We start from the raw sequence: 18,375 nt of genomic DNA, 5'->3' as shown, positions 1-18,375 counted from the left end.
GGAACTTCCGGTCGACGGTCTTCCCGTCCTCAGCTACTTCCGGTTCTTAGGGTCGGGCGGTGAAAGTGACGTCAGGATGCTGCCGGGGATCAGAGCCCGGGTGAGGCGGTGCAGCACACCGATAGTGGGGGGGTCACCTGCTGCAGTGCATGTGCTGGGGGCAGGGCCCCTCATGTAGAGACATCACCTTCAAGTGACCTCTTCTGGGGGCTGCTACTACCTGATAGCCTGGATCCTAGCAAGCTATGGCCTGGAAACTACAAATCCCAGCATGCCTCCAGTTCCTGCAGTTATTGGGGCATTCTGGGAGTTGTAGTTTATCCTTAGAGCAACAGCTTGGCCATAGATGCTATAGCTACAGATCACTGCACTGGCTTCTCCATGTTACATAACCTTCTGCTAAGGCTGTGCTCACATTTGTGCTAGAGTCTATTGCAATGTTCACTTGAAATCAGCAGACTGACAGTCCTAAGCGCATCGACCCCATGATAGTCATTGAGGCCCACCAGTATACGTAGGTCGCCTGTCCGTTGTTCTGGTCCACTGTACGCCAAGAGCACATCCGGATGGGGTGGAAAAAATCTGTCGTGCTACCGATGCAAAATCTGCATGTTTTGTCTCAGATTGACATGTGGAAATCCACACAGATATTTTTCCGCAGCATTTCCAGAACTGTTACTGTAACACATTGCGAATGGGGTATAGCCAAAATCTGTGGCCAGTGGTTTTCCTTTACCTGTAAAGTGTCCTGATCGCCAGAGGGATAACTTACGCCCCTGGATCCCAAAGCAAAATTTGTAGTCGTGTCCCCACTTACCATGTGTGATCTATAATACTGGGGTCTCTTTGTGACTAAGTCCCCACGTAATGGGAAAAATCGTCTTTGTGGACTTGCTGCTTCGATTATGCCTATAGGGAAACCGCCGGCATTTCTGTAGGTATAACTGGCATCCTGTGATTTCCAAAACCACGGCAATTTTGGAAATCGCAGCATCTCCGCTGCATGTATTTTTTTGCATTGTGTGGTTGGGGTTTGCTAGAAGTACCACGCGTTTATGCCACATGGTTCCCTAGCCTTAGACAGGCTTTGCACCCCCCCTTGCTTTAGGAATCTATACAGATTGCTGCCCCTTATAGCTATGCATTTGCTGATCACTCATTCCCATGGAGGTCATTTTAAGGCTGAGCCTACACGTTGCAGCGGTTTTTGTTGCAGATTTTCCTGTGTTTTTTTTTTTTAGGCAAAGTCAAGAGTGGAGGTAACAGAAGGGAGACCTATAAGACCTTCCTATGTATTTTCAATCCCCTCCTGACTTTGGCTCAAAAAAATGCAGCAAAATCTGCAACAAAAAAAGCTGCGTTTCTAGAACATGGAGCTTTAGCCTAAAGCCGGGGCCCCACGGGATGGAAATGCCGTAATTTGCCCCCAGCGTTTTACAGTAAGGGCAAAGAGGATGGGATTCTAACGGTGCGGAAACGCCGCGATTTCCAAAACCAGCGCTGTATTGGAAATCTCAGCATGTCAATTATATCTACGGAAACGCCGGCGTTTCCCCCATAGGTGTAATTGTAACAGAAAGTCCGCTAAGCTGGCCATACCCTTTAGGGCTAGTTCACATGGAGTTTTTTTGCAGGCGGATTTTGACGTGTAATCCACCTGCAAAAACGGGAGCTGCTCTCTTTTTTTTCCGCTAGCTAGAAGCGAGATGAACTGTCTTACCGCAGATTCCGTGGATGAATCAGCCGCGACAGAGGAACTATAACATGACCCCATATACATAACAGTAGACTTCTCGTGCACTTGAGCAGATTTGGTTTTTAGGACCTTTGGATTAACCCCCTCCTTGCTCTTCTTGCAGTGTGCGCTTTTTACACGTGTGTTTATTGGCCAAGGACCACGATTTATGACCACTGGTGATACAGCAGGAAACGCAGCAGAGATCCAGTTGCCTGTTTGGAAAGAGCGCAAAAATGAAACTTCAGAAGTAAAGCGAGCAAGACTGTTATACGAGAGCCGTAAGAGAGGCATGCTGGAGAACTGTATACTGCTCAGGTAGCATCCATCTATATGTCTGGTTATACATCCTGGAGAACTGTATACTGCTCAGGTAGCGTCCATCTGTATGTCTGGTTATACATGCTGGAGAACTGTATACTGCTCAGGTAGCGTCCATCTATATATCTGGTTATACATACTGGAGAACTGTATACTGCTCAGGTAGCATCCATCTATATGTCTGGTTATACATACTGGAGAACTGTATACTGCTCAGGTAGCATCCATCTATATGTCTGGTTATACATACTGGAGAACTGTATACTGCTCAGGTAGCGTCCATCTATATGTCTGGTTATACATACTGGAGAACTGTATACTGCTCAGGTAGCATCCATCTATATATCTGGTTATACATGCTGGAGAACTGTATACTGCTCAGGTAGCATCCATCTATATGTCTGGTTATACATCCTGGAGAACTGTATACTGCTCAGGTAGCGTCCATCTGTATGTCTGGTTATACATGCTGGAGAACTGTATACTGCTCAGGTAGCGTCCATCTATATATCTGGTTATACATACTGGAGAACTGTATACTGCTCAGGTAGCATCCATCTATATGTCTGGTTATACATACTGGAGAACTGTATACTGCTCAGGTAGCATCCATCTATATGTCTGGTTATACATACTGGAGAACTGTATACTGCTCAGGTAGCGCTCATCTGTCTGGTTATACATGCTGGAGAACTGTATACTGCTCAGGTAGCGTCCATCTATATATCTGGTTATACATACTGGAGAACTGTATACTGCTCAGGTACTGTCCATCTATATATCTGGTTATACATACTGGAGAACTGTATACTGCTCAGGTAGCGTCCATCTATATATCTGGTTATACATACTGGAGAACTGTATACTGCTCAGGTACTGTCCATCTATATATCTGGTTATACATACTGGAGAACTGTATACTGCTCAGGTACTGTCCATCTATATATCTAGTTATACATACTGGAGAACTGTATACTGCTCAGGTACTGTCCATCTATATATCTGGTTATACATGCTGGAGAACTGTATACTGCTCAGGTAGCGTCCATCTATATATCTGGTTATACATACTGGAGAACTGTATACTGCTCAGGTAGCGCTCATCTGTCTGGTTATACATGCTGGAGAACTGTATACTGCTCAGGTAGCGTCCATCTATATATCTGGTTATACATACTGGAGAACTGTATACTGCTCAGGTACTGTCCATCTATATATCTGGTTATACATGCTGGAGAACTGTATACTGCTCAGGTAGCGTCCATCTATATATCTAGTTATACATACTGGAGAACTGTATACTGCTCAGGTAGCGTCCATCTATATGTCTGGTTATACATACTGGAGAACTGTATACTGCTCAGGTAGCGTCCATCTATATGTCTGGTTATACATACTGGAGAACTGTATACTGCTCAGGTAGCGTCCATCTATATGTCTGGTTATACATACTGGAGAACTGTATACTGCTCAGGTAGCGTCCATCTATATATCTGGTTATACATACTGGAGAACTGTATACTGCTCAGGTAGCGCTCATCTGTCTGGTTATATATACTATTCTTTATGCTTTAGCTGATTGGAGGGACATGGCGGCATCCACTTCCACCCTAAGGCCGGGTTCACACGATGTATTATGGCACGTAATGTGGTACGTAGACGCCGCAGGAGGTTTTGTGGGCCGTATACGCTCCCATTGTTTTCAATGGGAGCCGGTACCGTATATGCGGCGCTATTTTGCGGCGGCCACAAAATAGCGCCGCGTATATGGTATACCGGCTCCCATTGAAAACAATGGGAGCGTATACGGCCCGCAAAAGCTCCCGCGGCGTCTACGTACCACATTACGTGCCATAATACATCGTGTGAACCCGGCCTAATAGGTTACATCCTCTGTACCGTATACCGTATGTACTGTATATTGTGCTGTAGTATATAAGCATACGCATATCTTTCTGTCTTTATAGTCTGTTTGCCAAAAAATACCTGAACACCATGACAGAGGAACAGATGTCACAGTATGATCGTCTTATCAATGCGCCTAGCAATGACTGGGATATCTACTACTGGGTTACAGGTATAGTAGCTTTGCTCCTAAAAATTGCTCCAGGGGACCAGGGAGGAGAAGAGAATCTGCATCCTGCTAACTGGTCTAAGGTTAGCTGTACATATTTGTTGGCAATGTGTAATCCCTAAGCATGAGCATGCTTGTGCTCTATATGGGTAGAGGCAGGGGCATAACTTGAGGGGGTGCAGTCGTAACGGGGCCCAGGAGCCTTAGGGGGCCCATAAGCACTGGCATCAGTATTGAGATTGCAGCTTCCATCTGGCCCATAAGCCAAGGAGACCCACAGATTCCCCGAACCACACTAAGGTGGATTAAACTCCTTAGCACCCGTAACCATCACTATCAAGAATTCGCTGTAGGGATGAGGTAGGGGGCCCCGGACTAAAGATCACATCGGGGCCCACAAGACTTTATTTACGCTACTGGGTAGAGGGGAGAAAGTTGCCTCCACACACCTCTGGCAGTACATGAAATATTCTAGGCAGTGTACTGAGCACAAGCTTGTAGGGGCTGCACCATACGGACAGGTTACTCACTTGCTTTATATGTTTTTTTTTGTTCTTTTTACAGGGGCACAGGAGCCGCCTGAGGAGTACAACAACGAAATGATGAATCTGTTAAAGGAATTTGCCAAGAACCGAGATATGGAGCAGCGTCTGAGACAGCCAGACCTGGAGTATTTGTTTAAGGAGGCGCAGTAACCCACTGACTGGATTCTCACGTGTCATGGCCGACCCGTCCCAAGCAACAGCAACCTGTGCACCGATCCTGTGATGATAGACATAAAGGAGACTTTACTATCAAATATATATTGTATTATTAATAAAGGAAAGTATTGTGTGAATAGGGTGCAAATGTATTACTATTGTAAATAAAATAACACACATGGATACAAGGACATATATTGTAGAATTATTATTCCAGGGGGTGCTACTGTGGGGGTAACGTCTCTGTCTGGACCACCCAACACATTCATTGATTTATATTGACACTGTATTGTATCATTTTACCTGGTGTTGCCCGATTTCTCCTTATTGGGGTCCCAAGCAGTCACATCTCTAACTAAGGGCTGGTTCACACGGGGCAAGTTGTCAGCGGATTTTGATGTAGAATCTGCCTCAAAATCTGCTGGGAGCCGCTTGCTTTTTTTTTTTTTTTTTTTTTTTTTTTTTTAAATTAAATGTAGATTGTGAGCCCCACATAGATCTCACAATGTACATTTTTCCCTATCAGTATGTCTTTGGAATATGGGATGGAAATCCATTCAAACACGGGGAGAACATACAAACTCCTTGCAGATGGTTTTATGCCCTTGGCGGGATTTGAACACCAGGACTCCAGCACTGCAAGGCTGCAGTGCTAACCACTGAGCCACCGTGTGGCCCCCCGCTTGTTTCTTTTTTCCACTAGCTTTTTGTGGAAAAAAGAAGCGAGCTGCCCTAACCTGCCGCGGATTTTGTGGCCGAATCAGCTGCGCGCGAGCCTCCGGCCCATTCATTAGGGCCTAATCCATAGCGGGATGCCAGTGCGCAGCATCGGCATCTCATCGCGGCAGTCGCAACGGAATGCGTACATGTGGAACCCCCAGAGAAATTTGCCGTGGATTGTTCATAGTTATCTGTCCATATGGTACAAGCCCGTGCTCAGTGGTGTGAGTTACAGTAGACACTTTTTAAGGCTAAGCCCCACTTAGCGTCCCACAGCAAAAAAAGCGCTGCAGGAAAAAACACGGTGGCGACTTTCTGCAACGGTTTTGGAAATCGCCACGAGTCCGCTCTTTGTATTCTTCTGCCCTGTGAGGATGGAATTCGCGAGTATTCCATCCACTATGCCGTGACTGTAACACGCTGCATTTTTTTCCAGGGCCCCGGCCTAAGGATGATACATTTTAATAAGAATTCCTCTTCATTTTCCGCTACTTTTCCACTTATTTTTTCAGCGTCCTGCTGCGATCTGCTTCCCATTTATAACAATGGCAGGTAGAATCTGGGCAAAATCTGTGCGCAATTCAGTGTCAAAATCTTCAGGGTGAACTCCTCCTTCCAGGATAGCTATGGCTATCCGTCATGTAGTCCGGGGGGGGGTATGTGCAGTATAAGGGGCAGTCTATAGAGTATTGATGCTGCTTTGAATATATTAGAGATATTCTCCTGCCCGGTGAAGACGCAGTGTGACGTGCGGCTGATCTCTTGTGAATGGAATTCTACACCGCACTCCACATTGTTTGAGTTACCATAGTCACTGTAGCCTGGATATTTGTGTCGCCACTCTGTGTGCAGGTATTCCGTGTCCATGAGACATCTCCTCGCCTTCTTACTGACATCTTGCTGTTGGAACAATGTCTCCAGGAATTCGGGGGAGTTCAGGAGGAAGCTGCGACCCTCTTAACTTCTATTGTACCAGTTATAACACCTCATATGGTGAGTGCGCAGTAAGAGAGACATAAGACAATGTTACAATGATGAAGTTATAAACTGACTATCGCTCCTTTCTCTGTCCTGTGTTTTAATACTTGACATGGAAATGTAATTCTTTTTGTAATTGTAATAATTGAGTTATGCTTTAACCCCTTCCCGCCGATGGCATTTTTCGATCTTCGTTTTTTGACTCCCCCTTCAAACCTCATAACTTTTACATTTTTCCGCTCTCAGAGCCATATGAAGTCTTAATGTTTGCAGGACAATTTTTTCTTCATGTTGCCGCCGTTAATAATTCTGTATAATGTACTGAGAAGCTGGAAAACATTCAGAATGGGGTGGATTTAAAAAAAAAATTGCATTTGTGCGATTTTTTATTTTATTTTTTCACATTTATTAGACCCGCTAGGGGTCTTATCACTAATGCAATGCATTGCAAAAAAAAAAAGTCATTTCTTTTGCAGGCTACATAGTGGAGGCTGCAAAAGAAAATCATTACAGACAGGCCTGGGAGCAATCCCTGGCAAAATAGCAGCACCCATGCGCCGCCGGTAAAATGGCGCCTCGGTCAGCTTTAACTCATTTGATGGTATCCCAACACACTATGTTTCTGTTCAGTTGATGCTGACACTATTAGACTGTGTATGGACACAGCTTTTCAAAAGTCATACATTTCCAAGAGGAATAACAGAGGGACATCTCAGATTTTATTTTTTTTTTATTTTTTTTTTTAATGGATGCTCCAGAATTGTTCGTTTACAGGGAATACAGGTATTCAGACATGCCAGAAGTGGTGACATCTAAGCCTACTACCCTGGTATTTACGCCCACCTACATATAGGTGGCACTACTGGCTTGTTCTATTAAGAGAAATATAACAATTGCTTTCATGGTGCTCGATGTTGTCATACAGGTCACCCGGACGTTTCGGCAGCTAGCATCTTGCAATCTAGTACTCATTCCCATCGCGGTACAGGGTACCAGTCTAACTTTCGTCCAGCTGTCTACTACTCCCCAAACCTAGACCGGAAGGATAACCCACAGCTGGGGTGAGCAGATCATTGTATTCTCCCTCTATAATGTGCTATTGATCATTGATGAATGAGTCTATTCTCCATGGAATCTAGAATTTACTGTAATTGTCTTTTATCAGCCTGATCCTACGGAACAATTACACATCGATCACAAGCAGAGACTTCACCCCTCTCCAGCATGTGATGGGTGCAGAGTCATTGCCCCATCAGCTTTACTCCCCACAAAGTGGGTATATTAGGAGCAGTGAAGTCACCAACCCCAAGTCTAGAGCGGTAAGTAACGAGAAATGTCTCCGTCATACTACGGTAATATCTGTATAGGAAGAGGGTTCTCCCAATTGTTTCTGTGTTCATTATGATAGGTAAAGTCAGTCCATTTTGACACTCGGGATCATGGCTCTAAAGTCATCCCTGGTATACTACCGCAACATCGACCGCTGCTGCTGGCGTCACAAGGGAAGGGGTCTCCTGACGTGGAAAACTTGCAACATGTGAGTCAATGACGAGGGTGATTCCTAAATGGGTTTGGCAGAGATCAGAGTAAATTGGGGTACAGGCAGGCAAAGTATAACATAAGATACCAAGTATTGAGGCCAACTCATAGAATCTCATGGTTTTCAATATCATTACTATGCCGATGACACCCAAATATACATCTCTGGACCAGACATTACCTCCCTGCTGGCCAGAGTTCCAGATTGTTTAGCGGCCGTAGCCTCCTTCCTCTCCTCCCGCTTTCTCAAACTCAACTTGGAGAAAACAGAGTTCATCATTTTCACCCCATCCCGCATGGCCCCTCCACCTGACCCATCTATCAAAGTTAACGGAACCACACTTACCCCTTTCCCATGGGCCAGATGCCTTGGGGTAACCCTGGACCCTGACCTATCCTTCAAGTCACATGTTCAAACCCTCAACACTTCCTGCCGCCTCCAACTCAAGAACATCCACCGAATCCGTTCCTTCCTCACCCCTGAAACCACTAAGACGCTCGTCCAGGCCCTCATAATCTCCTGCTTAGACTACTGCAACACCCTTTTCCATGGACTCCCAGCAAACACCCTTGCCTCCCTCCAGTCCACCTTAAACTGCTCGCTTAATTCACCTCACCCCCCGATCTTCATCGGCCGCTCCCCTCTGCCAGTCCCTCCACTGGCTACCTATAGCCCAGCGAATTGAGTTCAAGCTACTAACACTGACATACAAAGCCATCCACAACCTGTCCCCTCCATATATCTCTGACCTCATCTCCCGCTACCTGCCCACAAGTAACCTCAGATCCTCCAAAGACCTCCTACTCCGCTCTGCTCTCATCCGCTCCTCACACAACCGTCTCCAAGATTTCTCTCGTGCATCCCCCATACTCTGGAACTCCTTACCAAGACACATAAGACTGACCCCCACAATCACAGGATTCAAGAAGGCCCTGAAGACTCCCCTATTCAGGAAGGCCTACAACCTCCAATAACACTATCACCGCACTGCCATCTGTACAGTCTCCCCCTCTCCTTCTGTCTCTACCCCCCTTCCCTCATTGTAAGCCCTCGCGGGCAGGGCCCTCTACCCTACTGTGCCAGTCGGTCATTGCTAGTATTATATCTACCTGTATATTGTATGTAACCCCCAAATGTAAAGCACCATGGAATTAATGCTGCTATATAAATAAATAATAATAATACTTACCTGCTGAATCCCCTACCTGTCTAGTAATGCCTGTCTGATTCTGACCACCGGCCTCTGTCAAGTCATTATGTTACTGCTAAAGCCAGTCACTGGGCTCAGCGGTGTACCCCTTTAATCACTCTACCTCTAAACAAGATATTGAATGGGTTCTCCAAGATCAGATATTGATGGCCTATCCTTAGGGAAGGTCATGAGTATTGGATCAGTGTGGGCCGACTCCCAGACCCCCACGGATGTCGGTGAGCTCTCATAAGGATGGACCATCAATACCTTACTTTGGAGGATCTTAACCGAGGCCATTTTACCACATTGGTAGGCCCATTGCAATTGTTTCATAACTGGAATTTCCCAACACCACCACCACTTAGACATACCTTCCACGCCTAAATTATAAGGTCCCCAGATAGTATAATGCCTCCTTAGTGGACCAATGGCCAGTGTTGAATTGCAATCAGGGCAGTCCGGGTTCATTGCCTGGGACAGCACTCTAAACGCGGTGCTGTTGCAAGGGGACCCGCTACCATAGGTCCTGGTGGCACCATTAAAGTGGTCATCACCTTAACTACTAAACAGAACAACGGGACCGGGTTCCCCTTCACTTTTTTTCCTAATACAACTATGTAGCCAGGGGTGAAACTATAGGGGGTGCAGCAGTGGACCCTGAGGGGGCCACAAAGGTGCAACTGTTATATATGGCACATAGTAGATAGAGGCCCTATTACAGATTTTATATTGGGGCCCCAGAGGTTCAACTTACGCTTCTACATGTAACCGTGTATAATACTATAACCGTGCCCCATGTACTGGGACTAATATACAGCTTTAGGGGGCATTCACACGAAGGAAGTTGGCGCTGATTCTGGCACGATAACTATAAAAATACTCCCATTGACGTCAATGGGTTCCGTTTTCCGCGTGGAACCCATTGAAATGAATGGGAGTCTTTTTTTCAGCGCTGATTCTGACGCGAGTTATCGTGCCAGAATCAGCGCCAACTTCCTCCGTGTGAATGGACCGTTAGGGGTCATGTACAGTGTGACACCCCGCCATATGTGTTATTGTGTCAGATACTACAGTTACATACGGCATCTAAAGTCAGCATCACACATTAGATTTTGGATGACTAAATTGGCTGATGGTCGTCCAAAAGTGGCTGATCATGCCAAAGACTGGCTTGAAATTTTCCAGCATGGCCGATCTTTTCTTGATAGACTGAAGCGCCAAATGAACTACATATTGGCCAAATGTAATGTATATAGCTGGCTAGGTGGTGATCCAGTGTGATGGAATATTCTAAGAATACCATGTTTGCCATACTGAATATATCTTATTGCCATAGGGCCCATCCTTCATGTCTACAGAATACAAAACCAAGTTCATACCAAAGGCAACTCATCACCCAGGTGAGTGTCACAGGCAGCAGATTGCTGAGAACATAGATTGTGGGTCAACTGTGCTACAAGGTGGTGGGGCTTGGGGCCACCTCTATGGGGGGTTTTCTAGCAGAATCCTCTTTTACCTCCAATACTGGGATCTGGTCTTCATGGTGGGGAGCACACATGGTTGCTACCTCCTGAGGTCCCGTTAGACAAGGACACTGGGCATCATGCACGTAAACAAAACTCAGGACTGACAAACATGACAGGACAGACACCAGAACAGAGCAGAATGCAAACATGGAACTCAACGCATTGCTCAGAGTAGGACTAAAGACGCGACCTTAAATACATACAGGGGTAGGCAGGAGGAAATAAGCAGGTGCAAAACTAATAAAGAGACAGATGAAGGAACACAACACAGATAGGAAATAAGTTAGGTCTGCTAAGAAAAGCAGTATGGTGGTGAACACAGCGTGCAGACATTGCCGTGAGCCTCATATCAGTAAGGAGAAATGTAGAACAAATGAGCCATGATCTTATATTTTTTATTGCTTTCAGTGCTTGGTTCATTGCTTTTCCCGGATCTTGTCAATGGCAGTGCCCGTGCAGTTAGGGCTCATTCACACTGAGTTTTTTGGCAGCGGATTTTGATGCGGACTCCGTCTCAAAATCCCCTGCCAAAACCGGCTCCCATTTAAGTAGCTAAGGGGATATTGTCACTCCTTGGGGAGAGACCACCATATAGGTGTGTGGAAACTTATTAAGCCTTTAGCACTCCACTTCGCAAAGGACCATGGGAAGAATATGCAAATCTGTCTTCCATGATGTAATTAGGAAGTCAGCTGCTGTCTCAGTGTTGCAAACCAATATAGGGTGCTCACTGGAATGTGCAAGCCTGTCTTCCCTGATGTAGTTAGGAAGACAGAATTCCAGGGAAATAACCCAATAAAGGTTGCTCCCTTTTGCATAAGTCTCCACACACCTATATGGTGGTCTCTCCCCAAGGAGTGACAATATCCCCTTAACCCTGTCTAAACCTCTCACCTATACCAGGTTATAGTCCTCTCTACATCGAGCTGATGAGATGCAAGTACATCGAAATGGCCGTCCTCGATTGAGAGACTATACCTGGTAATAATCCCAGCGTCATTGCAAAACAAAGGCCTCTTGGAAGGTCGAGCATGATGCAAAAGGGAGCAACCTTTATTGGGTTATTTCACTGGAATTCTGTCTTCCTAATTACATCAGGGAAGACAGACTTGCACATTCCAGTGAGCGTCCCTCTATTGGTTTGCAATACTGAGGCAGCAGCTGACTTCCTAATTACATCATGGAAGACAAATTTGCATATTCTTCCCATGGTCCATTTAAGTAGCTAGTAGCAGAAAAAAGAAGCGAGATGACCCTTTAGCCGTGGCGCGAGCCTCCCTCCCGATTAGGCCCATTTCATTTGAGCCTAATCTGGAGCAGAATGCTGGTGCACTGCAATGCAAATTCCGCCGTGTAAACACACCCTAAGGGCCCGTTCCCACGATGCAACGCGCTGCTCATTCTGACAAGTAAACACGTGTCAGAGTCAGCGCTTCAAAACAGATCCCATTGACTTCAATGGGTGCCGTTTTACGCGCCCTACACATTGAAATCAATGGGAGGCTTTTTAACCCATTGATTTCAATGTGTAGCACGCGTAAGACGGCACCCATTGAAGTCAATGGGATCTGTTGTGAAGCGCTCACTCTGACACGTGTTTATGTGTCAGAATAAGTGGCGCGTTACATCGTGGGAACGGGCCCTAATAGGAAAAATGACCAGGATTGGGTGGATAGGGAAAGCAAGAAAGGGCCATGGTAAAACCTGGGGGTAGTGCCCACCGACCCCTCTTCTCCATGAAACCTCTAGTATTTGTACTGACCACTGGGGGTCACGCTGATGGTATGAATATCAACTTCCTCCTCAACAGGCAAATCCCAAACAATTGGAGAAATGGAAAATTCTGGATTCACTGAAGGATCAAATTTGGAACCGATTACCTATGACCCTTATTCACCGTACCGAGTACCAGTAAGACTCTCACCACTGATATAGACATATAATACTGATAGATGGCAGATGTGGAGTAATATGATAATGAATTCAGTAAGAAATGGACACATTCTTGGTATGTAGAAAGCTATAACAATGTACCCCATCCATCCACAATCACTGCAGAATTTTGGGAGATAGTTATGTGCAGAATTGTGCAACCACCAGCCCGGGCGGATGGACAGGACTTTGCCTTCTTGCTGCAGATGGGCTGTGTAGTATATAATAAAATGGCAACCCCAGAATATATAGATCCATCAGTTGCCTTGTTTTATGCCATGTATTATTTTACTTACTACACGGATTGTTCATGTGTGCTTGTATGTCATAGAAAGGCTACCATCGATTCATGGGACACAGCATTACCAAGACTGATTTTCTACCAGCGTCCATCTTGCAGGTAACCCTTTAGGAGAATTGATATATCATATACTGTCTTAGTACTTCAGTGGTTACAACAGTCTCTCACTCTATCCAATGTCTTGTGATCCTATAACCCAGGGCAGAGAACCTCTACCAACTTTGGCCAGAAACTCCGACCGAGACAGCGGTTTCTCCAGAGAACTAGATCAAGTTCTTCCAACCAATGTAAGTCTCATTCATGACATTTCCCGTATCCTTCATTCATCTCTCCAACATAGACCGGACATTTCCATTTCAGGCTCCATTTATTGACTTCCAAACTGGTGATAAAGATAAGAACAAAGACAACCTTCTAGGAAGGACTTTTGTGGGTAAGAAGGTAAGTAGAGGAACATGTTGTAGGTAGGTACATCATGTTTTTCGGATTATAAATTAGAATATACAGTATGACTTCCATGTTCCATTTTCTTTTAGGAGGCATCTGGATTCAGTATCAATAATCTCCCCTATGTACAGTCAGGGCAGGAGCCTCCACAACAGTATCTGACCAACTACAACCTAAGGTGGTGGATCTAGACCTGCTTCACTATTCTAATCATTTGTATCCCTATTCATTCCGACATCTTTAAGATGGAAAACCAACTAGCCAAAATTGAATGACCCATCTCAAGGATTTGTGAATCGTCTGCATTAGTCATGGGTAGTTTTGGTGTTTTTTGTTAGTATATAGAATACTAGCCTCTGACTGCGATTTCATCTGCGGGTTGTTGGCGTTGATGATCCACCTATATACAGCTGGATTTCATAAGAATACATGGGGTAATGGACGTATTCTCAAAGAAACCATAATACACTATGTGATCAAAAGTATCCGGACATGGTATATGGTGTTGGCCCACCCTTAGCCTTGATGACGGCTTCCACTCTCGCAGGCAGACGTTCAATCAGGTTCTGGAAGGTTTCTTGGGGAATGGCAGCCCATTCTTCACGGAGTGCTGCACTGAGGAGAGGTATCGATGTAGGTCGGTGAGGCCTGGCACCAAGTCGGCATTCCAAAACATCCCAAAGGTGTTCTATAGGATTCAAGTCAGGACTCTGTGCAGGCCAGTCCATTACAGAGATGTTATTGTGGTGTAACCACTCCGCCACAGGCCGGGCAGTATGATCAGGTGCTCGATCGTGTTGTAAGATGCAATCGCCATCCCCGAATTGCTCTTCAACAGTGGGAAGCAAGAAGGTGTTTAATACATCAATGTAGGCCTGTGCTGTGATAGTGCCACGCAAAACAAGGGGTGCAAAAACACGACCACACCATAACACCAGCGCCTCCGAATTTTACTGTTGGCACTACACACGCTGGTAGATGACGTTTACCGGGCATTCGCCATACCCACACCCTGCCATCGCATCGCCACATTGTGTACCGTGAATCGTCACTCCACACGTTTTTCCACTGTTCAATCGTCCCATGTATACGCTCCTTACACCAAGCGAGGCGTCGTTTGGCATTGACCTGCGTGATGTGTGGCACCCAATCACCTGACCACGTTCCAAGTCTGTGAGTTCCGCGGAGCGCCCCATTCTGCTCTCTCACCATGTCTAATGTCTACTGAGGTCGCTGATATGGAGGACCTGGCAGTAGGTGGCAGCACAATGCACCTAATGTGAGAAACATATGTTTTTGGGGGTGTCTGGATACTTCTGATCACATAGTGTATGTCGCAGTGTGCTGACAAGTCAGTAATGCCCTTAAAGAGGACCTTTCATCAGATTGGGCACAGGCATTTCTATATACTGCTGTAAAGCTGACAGTGCGCTGAATTCAGCGCTCTGTCAGCTTTCCCGATCTGTGCCGGGTGTAAAGCGCTATCGGTCCCAGTACCATAGCGCTTTAGTGTCAGAAGGGCGTTTCTGACACTTAGCCAGGGACGCCCTTCTGCCCAGCAGCGCCTATCGTGCTGTACTGTGGAGCGGGGAGGAACTCCTCCCTCCCTCTGCTCACACAGCTCGTCCATAGACGAGTATTATCAGGAGCGGGAGGGGGGCGTTCCTCCCCGCTCCACAGCACAGTGCGATAGGCACTGCTGGGCAGAAGGACGTCCCTGGCTAAGTGTCAGAAACACCCTTCTGACACTAAAGCGCTACGGTACCGGGACCGATAGCGCTTTACACCCGGCACAGATCGGGAAAGCCGACAGTGCGCTGAATTCAGCGCACTGTCAGCTTTCCAGCAGTATATAAAACTGATCTGATGAAAGGTGCTCTTTAAAGGGGTACTTCCACGTCGCATACTCACCAGTCCTCGTTTCTTTGAAATCTTCTGTTTTCCGGCTTTGTTTCGTCATTGGTGGGCGGGGTCACATATGCAAAGCCAAGCGGCGAGATGCCGCCGGCCCTGCGTGCACGCTCATACACCAGTCTATCCTTCACAATGCAAATACAGACACGACAGGGTGCCGGGTCTGTATTCGCATTGTGAAGGCTAGACTGGTGTATGAGCGTGCACGCAGGGCCGGCGGCATCTCGCCGCTTGGCTTTGCATATGTGACCCCGGAGCGGAGCAGAATAACAGCATCGCTTCTGCCGCTGCTTGCTTCATGCAGGGCAGGCACATAGCAATGTTGCTGGCTTCACCTGTGCCGGCGTCTAACTGTCCCCGGCATCCGCCTCTCTATTACAGCGGATGCCAGGGAGTGTTAGACGCCAGCACAGGTGAAGCCAGCAACATCACTATGCTTCTGCCCTGCATGAAGCCAGCAGCGGCAGAAGCGATGCTGTTATTCCGCTCCGGAATAACAGCATCGCTTCTGCCGCTGCTGGCTTCATGCAGGGCAGAAGCATAGTGATGTTGCTGGCTTCACCTGTGCCGGCGTCTAACCCTGCATTGGCGGCCCCTTCCCCCAAAGGGTAAACTACCCCCCTCTCCAGGCTCACTCCCTGCACTTAGCCCCTCCTCCCTCCCCCTGAGAGCAGCAGACACATCACTTGACTCAGGAGCAGCTAGGTCAGGGCTGTGGCCACAAAAAAATGAATAAAGTGAGATAGTGGACAAACAAAGCAGTTTTGCTGAAGCAATGTATTTAGGAAAAGTCTTACATTCACATTTACAAGCAGTATAGATAGGATCCTTGTGACGGGACAACCCCTTTAAGGATTATAGAGGGTTCAAAGGCAGTTGCACCCAGGCCCCGGAGCCTTAGCATTACTTAGGGCAGGGGTAGGGAACCTCGCCAGGGGAAATCTGCCTGAAGATCGGTCATGACACTTCTAACTCACATTGAAATAAATGGCCTGAAAAAAACAAAAAAAAAAACAAACTCTGTGTGAACTTACTCCAAGTCTGATTAAACGTCATTGATCTCCTTTTGGATTGCCTTTGATGGTGGTCAGCCCGTGGATCTTTAGTGACGCCTCTGGGGTCAGTGTAAATCTGTATATCGCAACGTCTGCTGGAAACCATGTCTTACGCATACAAGTGGACACAACACATTTCTCTGATAGTTTTTGTGTAACCACGAGGTATCATTCCCAGGTTTCGGGATCCTGTAGCCCACGGTAGAGACAGAGAAGGTTGGACACGTGGTGGGATCCAGAAACAACTGCACAGCGGCTTCTCTGTGAATAATGAAGGACATATACCTGGCATCTAAACCAATCTTAGTAGGTAAGGGGGATGGGTGCTTTTTTTTTTTTTTCCCATTGACTCTATATACTCCCACTGTATATAGGATATAGCTTACAATAACTCTTATATTTCATTTGCAGGTAGTAAAGATATTGAACAACTCAACACTCTTCAGAGCTTTCAATGGTTAACTCAGAAAACATGACACAAAGCTACAATAAATAGCTCCGCACCATAGCGCTTACCCCGTAAGTCTGTGCTCAAAAATTTATAGTTACAATGCAATGAGATTGAGAAAATTTTATATTGCAGAAGGCAGTAAGTAATGGCTGGAAGTACACAGAATACTAGCCTATATTCCATCATCCTGATTTCAAGGCTGTGAGTACAGGTCTCTCCAGGCTTTGGCCTAGATTCTCAGCGGCTTTGTGGTCCTCTCTATACAGTATTATTTCCAGAGAGATCAATCAGAATCGACGTTTATAGGACCTGGAGCTACTTCTAATCCCAACTGATGTTACCCCTAAAAATACTGGGAAAAATTTTGATATTCATGCAACACCAAAACAACTAAGAGCAGATTTACACCTGCGCCCGGTCTCCATCTTCTGCCCAAGAAGCTGGACAGGAGACGGAAACCTGGCAGTCAGTGTCTGCCCGCGAGAGTCTTGTGCCTCTCTGTGTAGCGAAAGTTTTTTTTTGTTTTCTTTTTAACCAGACACAAAGTCGGACATGCAGGACTTTGTGTCTGGTTAAAAAAAAAAAAAAAAACTGGTTTCACTGCGGAGAGGCAGAAAACGCTCATGGGCGCAGAACACGGAAACCTGAAAGCGGAGACTGGGTGCAGGTGTGAATCCACCGTAACCAGGATATAACTGAAGTGACCTCTCCTGCAGTATACAAGAGGACCCCTATACCTACAATTAGTGAATGTGTACAGGGGTCAGCTCTCTGTAATGAACAATGGAAAGTTTAGGTACACTATATAAGGGGTTGTTCAGGAAATACAGTTCTTCCTGTAGGTCAGAAAAAGTTTAAAAAAATAAAATAAGATATCCCAAACAAAACCCCCTACTCCCCATTGTCTCCCACCACAGCACCCTGAAGCTTCTTTGCCGCACGTAATTGTTGACACCAAATCATCAGCCTAAGAAAAGGAGGACAAGTAACGTCCCGATCCTTTCCTTGGGCCACCGATTGGCCTTGTGCAGTGAGAGTTTCTGGCAGAAGAAGCCCTTAGGCAATGATGGTGAACCTATGGCACACGTGCCAGAGAGGGCATACAGAGCCCTGTATGCTGGCACGCGTGTGTTCACCCATATCGCTCACTAACGGGGAATCCGATGCAGGATTCCCAGTTGATGAGCGATCGCTGCCTTCAGTTGTATGTGCAAATGCATACAGCTGAAAGCTGTCAGAGTAGGCCGGGGATCGTGCGACCTCTGCCCCGACGCAGGCGTGATGACGAGTCATCAGCGCCTGCAGTCAAAAGGAGGTGGACGCCGGTGCCTCTTCATGTGCAAGTATAAGAGTGTGAGTGTGTGTCATACTGGGGAGCATATAATACTGTGTGTGGAAAGGGGGGGGGGGAAATGGACATACTGAGGGGTGTATAATACTGTGTGTGGGCGGGGTACTCTGTAGCATATACTTGGGGGGGCATACTGA

The 18,375-nt window shown here is 46.4% G+C and overlaps 2 protein-coding genes across 2 annotated transcripts; both read left to right on the top strand.

The window, feature by feature from the left end:
- Positions 1-3: 3 nt before the first annotated feature.
- On the top strand, positions 4-5,024 carry SDHAF2 (succinate dehydrogenase complex assembly factor 2). The gene is made up of 4 exons (XM_075281354.1): positions 4-100; positions 1,860-2,053; positions 4,024-4,133; positions 4,695-5,024. Exons 1-4 carry the CDS (start codon positions 77-79, stop codon positions 4,823-4,825), a joined length of 459 nt encoding a protein of 152 aa, XP_075137455.1. The 5' UTR covers positions 4-76; the 3' UTR covers positions 4,826-5,024.
- A 1,438-nt stretch (positions 5,025-6,462) lies between these two features.
- Positions 6,463-16,732, top strand: SAXO4 (stabilizer of axonemal microtubules 4). The gene is made up of 11 exons (XM_075281404.1): positions 6,463-6,544; positions 7,455-7,590; positions 7,695-7,848; positions 7,938-8,066; positions 10,598-10,661; positions 12,598-12,698; positions 13,051-13,119; positions 13,221-13,307; positions 13,381-13,461; positions 13,557-13,645; positions 16,615-16,732. The coding sequence occupies exons 1-11, from the start codon at positions 6,463-6,465 to the stop codon at positions 16,730-16,732; spliced, it is 1,110 nt and encodes a 369-aa protein (XP_075137505.1).
- Positions 16,733-18,375: the final 1,643 nt, after the last annotated feature.

Source organism: Leptodactylus fuscus, chromosome 7, assembly GCF_031893055.1.
Source record: "Leptodactylus fuscus isolate aLepFus1 chromosome 7, aLepFus1.hap2, whole genome shotgun sequence".
Taxonomy (NCBI): domain Eukaryota; kingdom Metazoa; phylum Chordata; class Amphibia; order Anura; family Leptodactylidae; genus Leptodactylus; species Leptodactylus fuscus.
The sequence above is the reverse complement of the archived record's forward strand: the minus strand, read 5'-3'. Positions and strand labels throughout refer to the sequence as shown.

Excerpts from the sequence above, each read along its gene's own strand:
- SDHAF2 (XM_075281354.1), top strand. The coding sequence starts at position 77 with ATGCTGCCGGGGATCAGAGCCCGG. Across the intron at positions 101-1,859 it reads TGCCGGGGATCAGAGCCCGG|TGTGCGCTTTTTACACGTGT; the intron begins GTGAGGCGGTGC and ends CTCTTCTTGCAG. Across the intron at positions 4,134-4,694 it reads TATCTACTACTGGGTTACAG|GGGCACAGGAGCCGCCTGAG; the intron begins GTATAGTAGCTT and ends TTCTTTTTACAG.
- SAXO4 (XM_075281404.1), top strand. The coding sequence starts at position 6,463 with ATGTCTCCAGGAATTCGGGGGAGTTCAGGAGGAAGCTGCGACCCTCTT. Across the intron at positions 7,849-7,937 it reads CCAACCCCAAGTCTAGAGCG|GTAAAGTCAGTCCATTTTGA; the intron begins GTAAGTAACGAG and ends TCATTATGATAG. Across the intron at positions 10,662-12,597 it reads AAAGGCAACTCATCACCCAG|GCAAATCCCAAACAATTGGA; the intron begins GTGAGTGTCACA and ends CCTCCTCAACAG.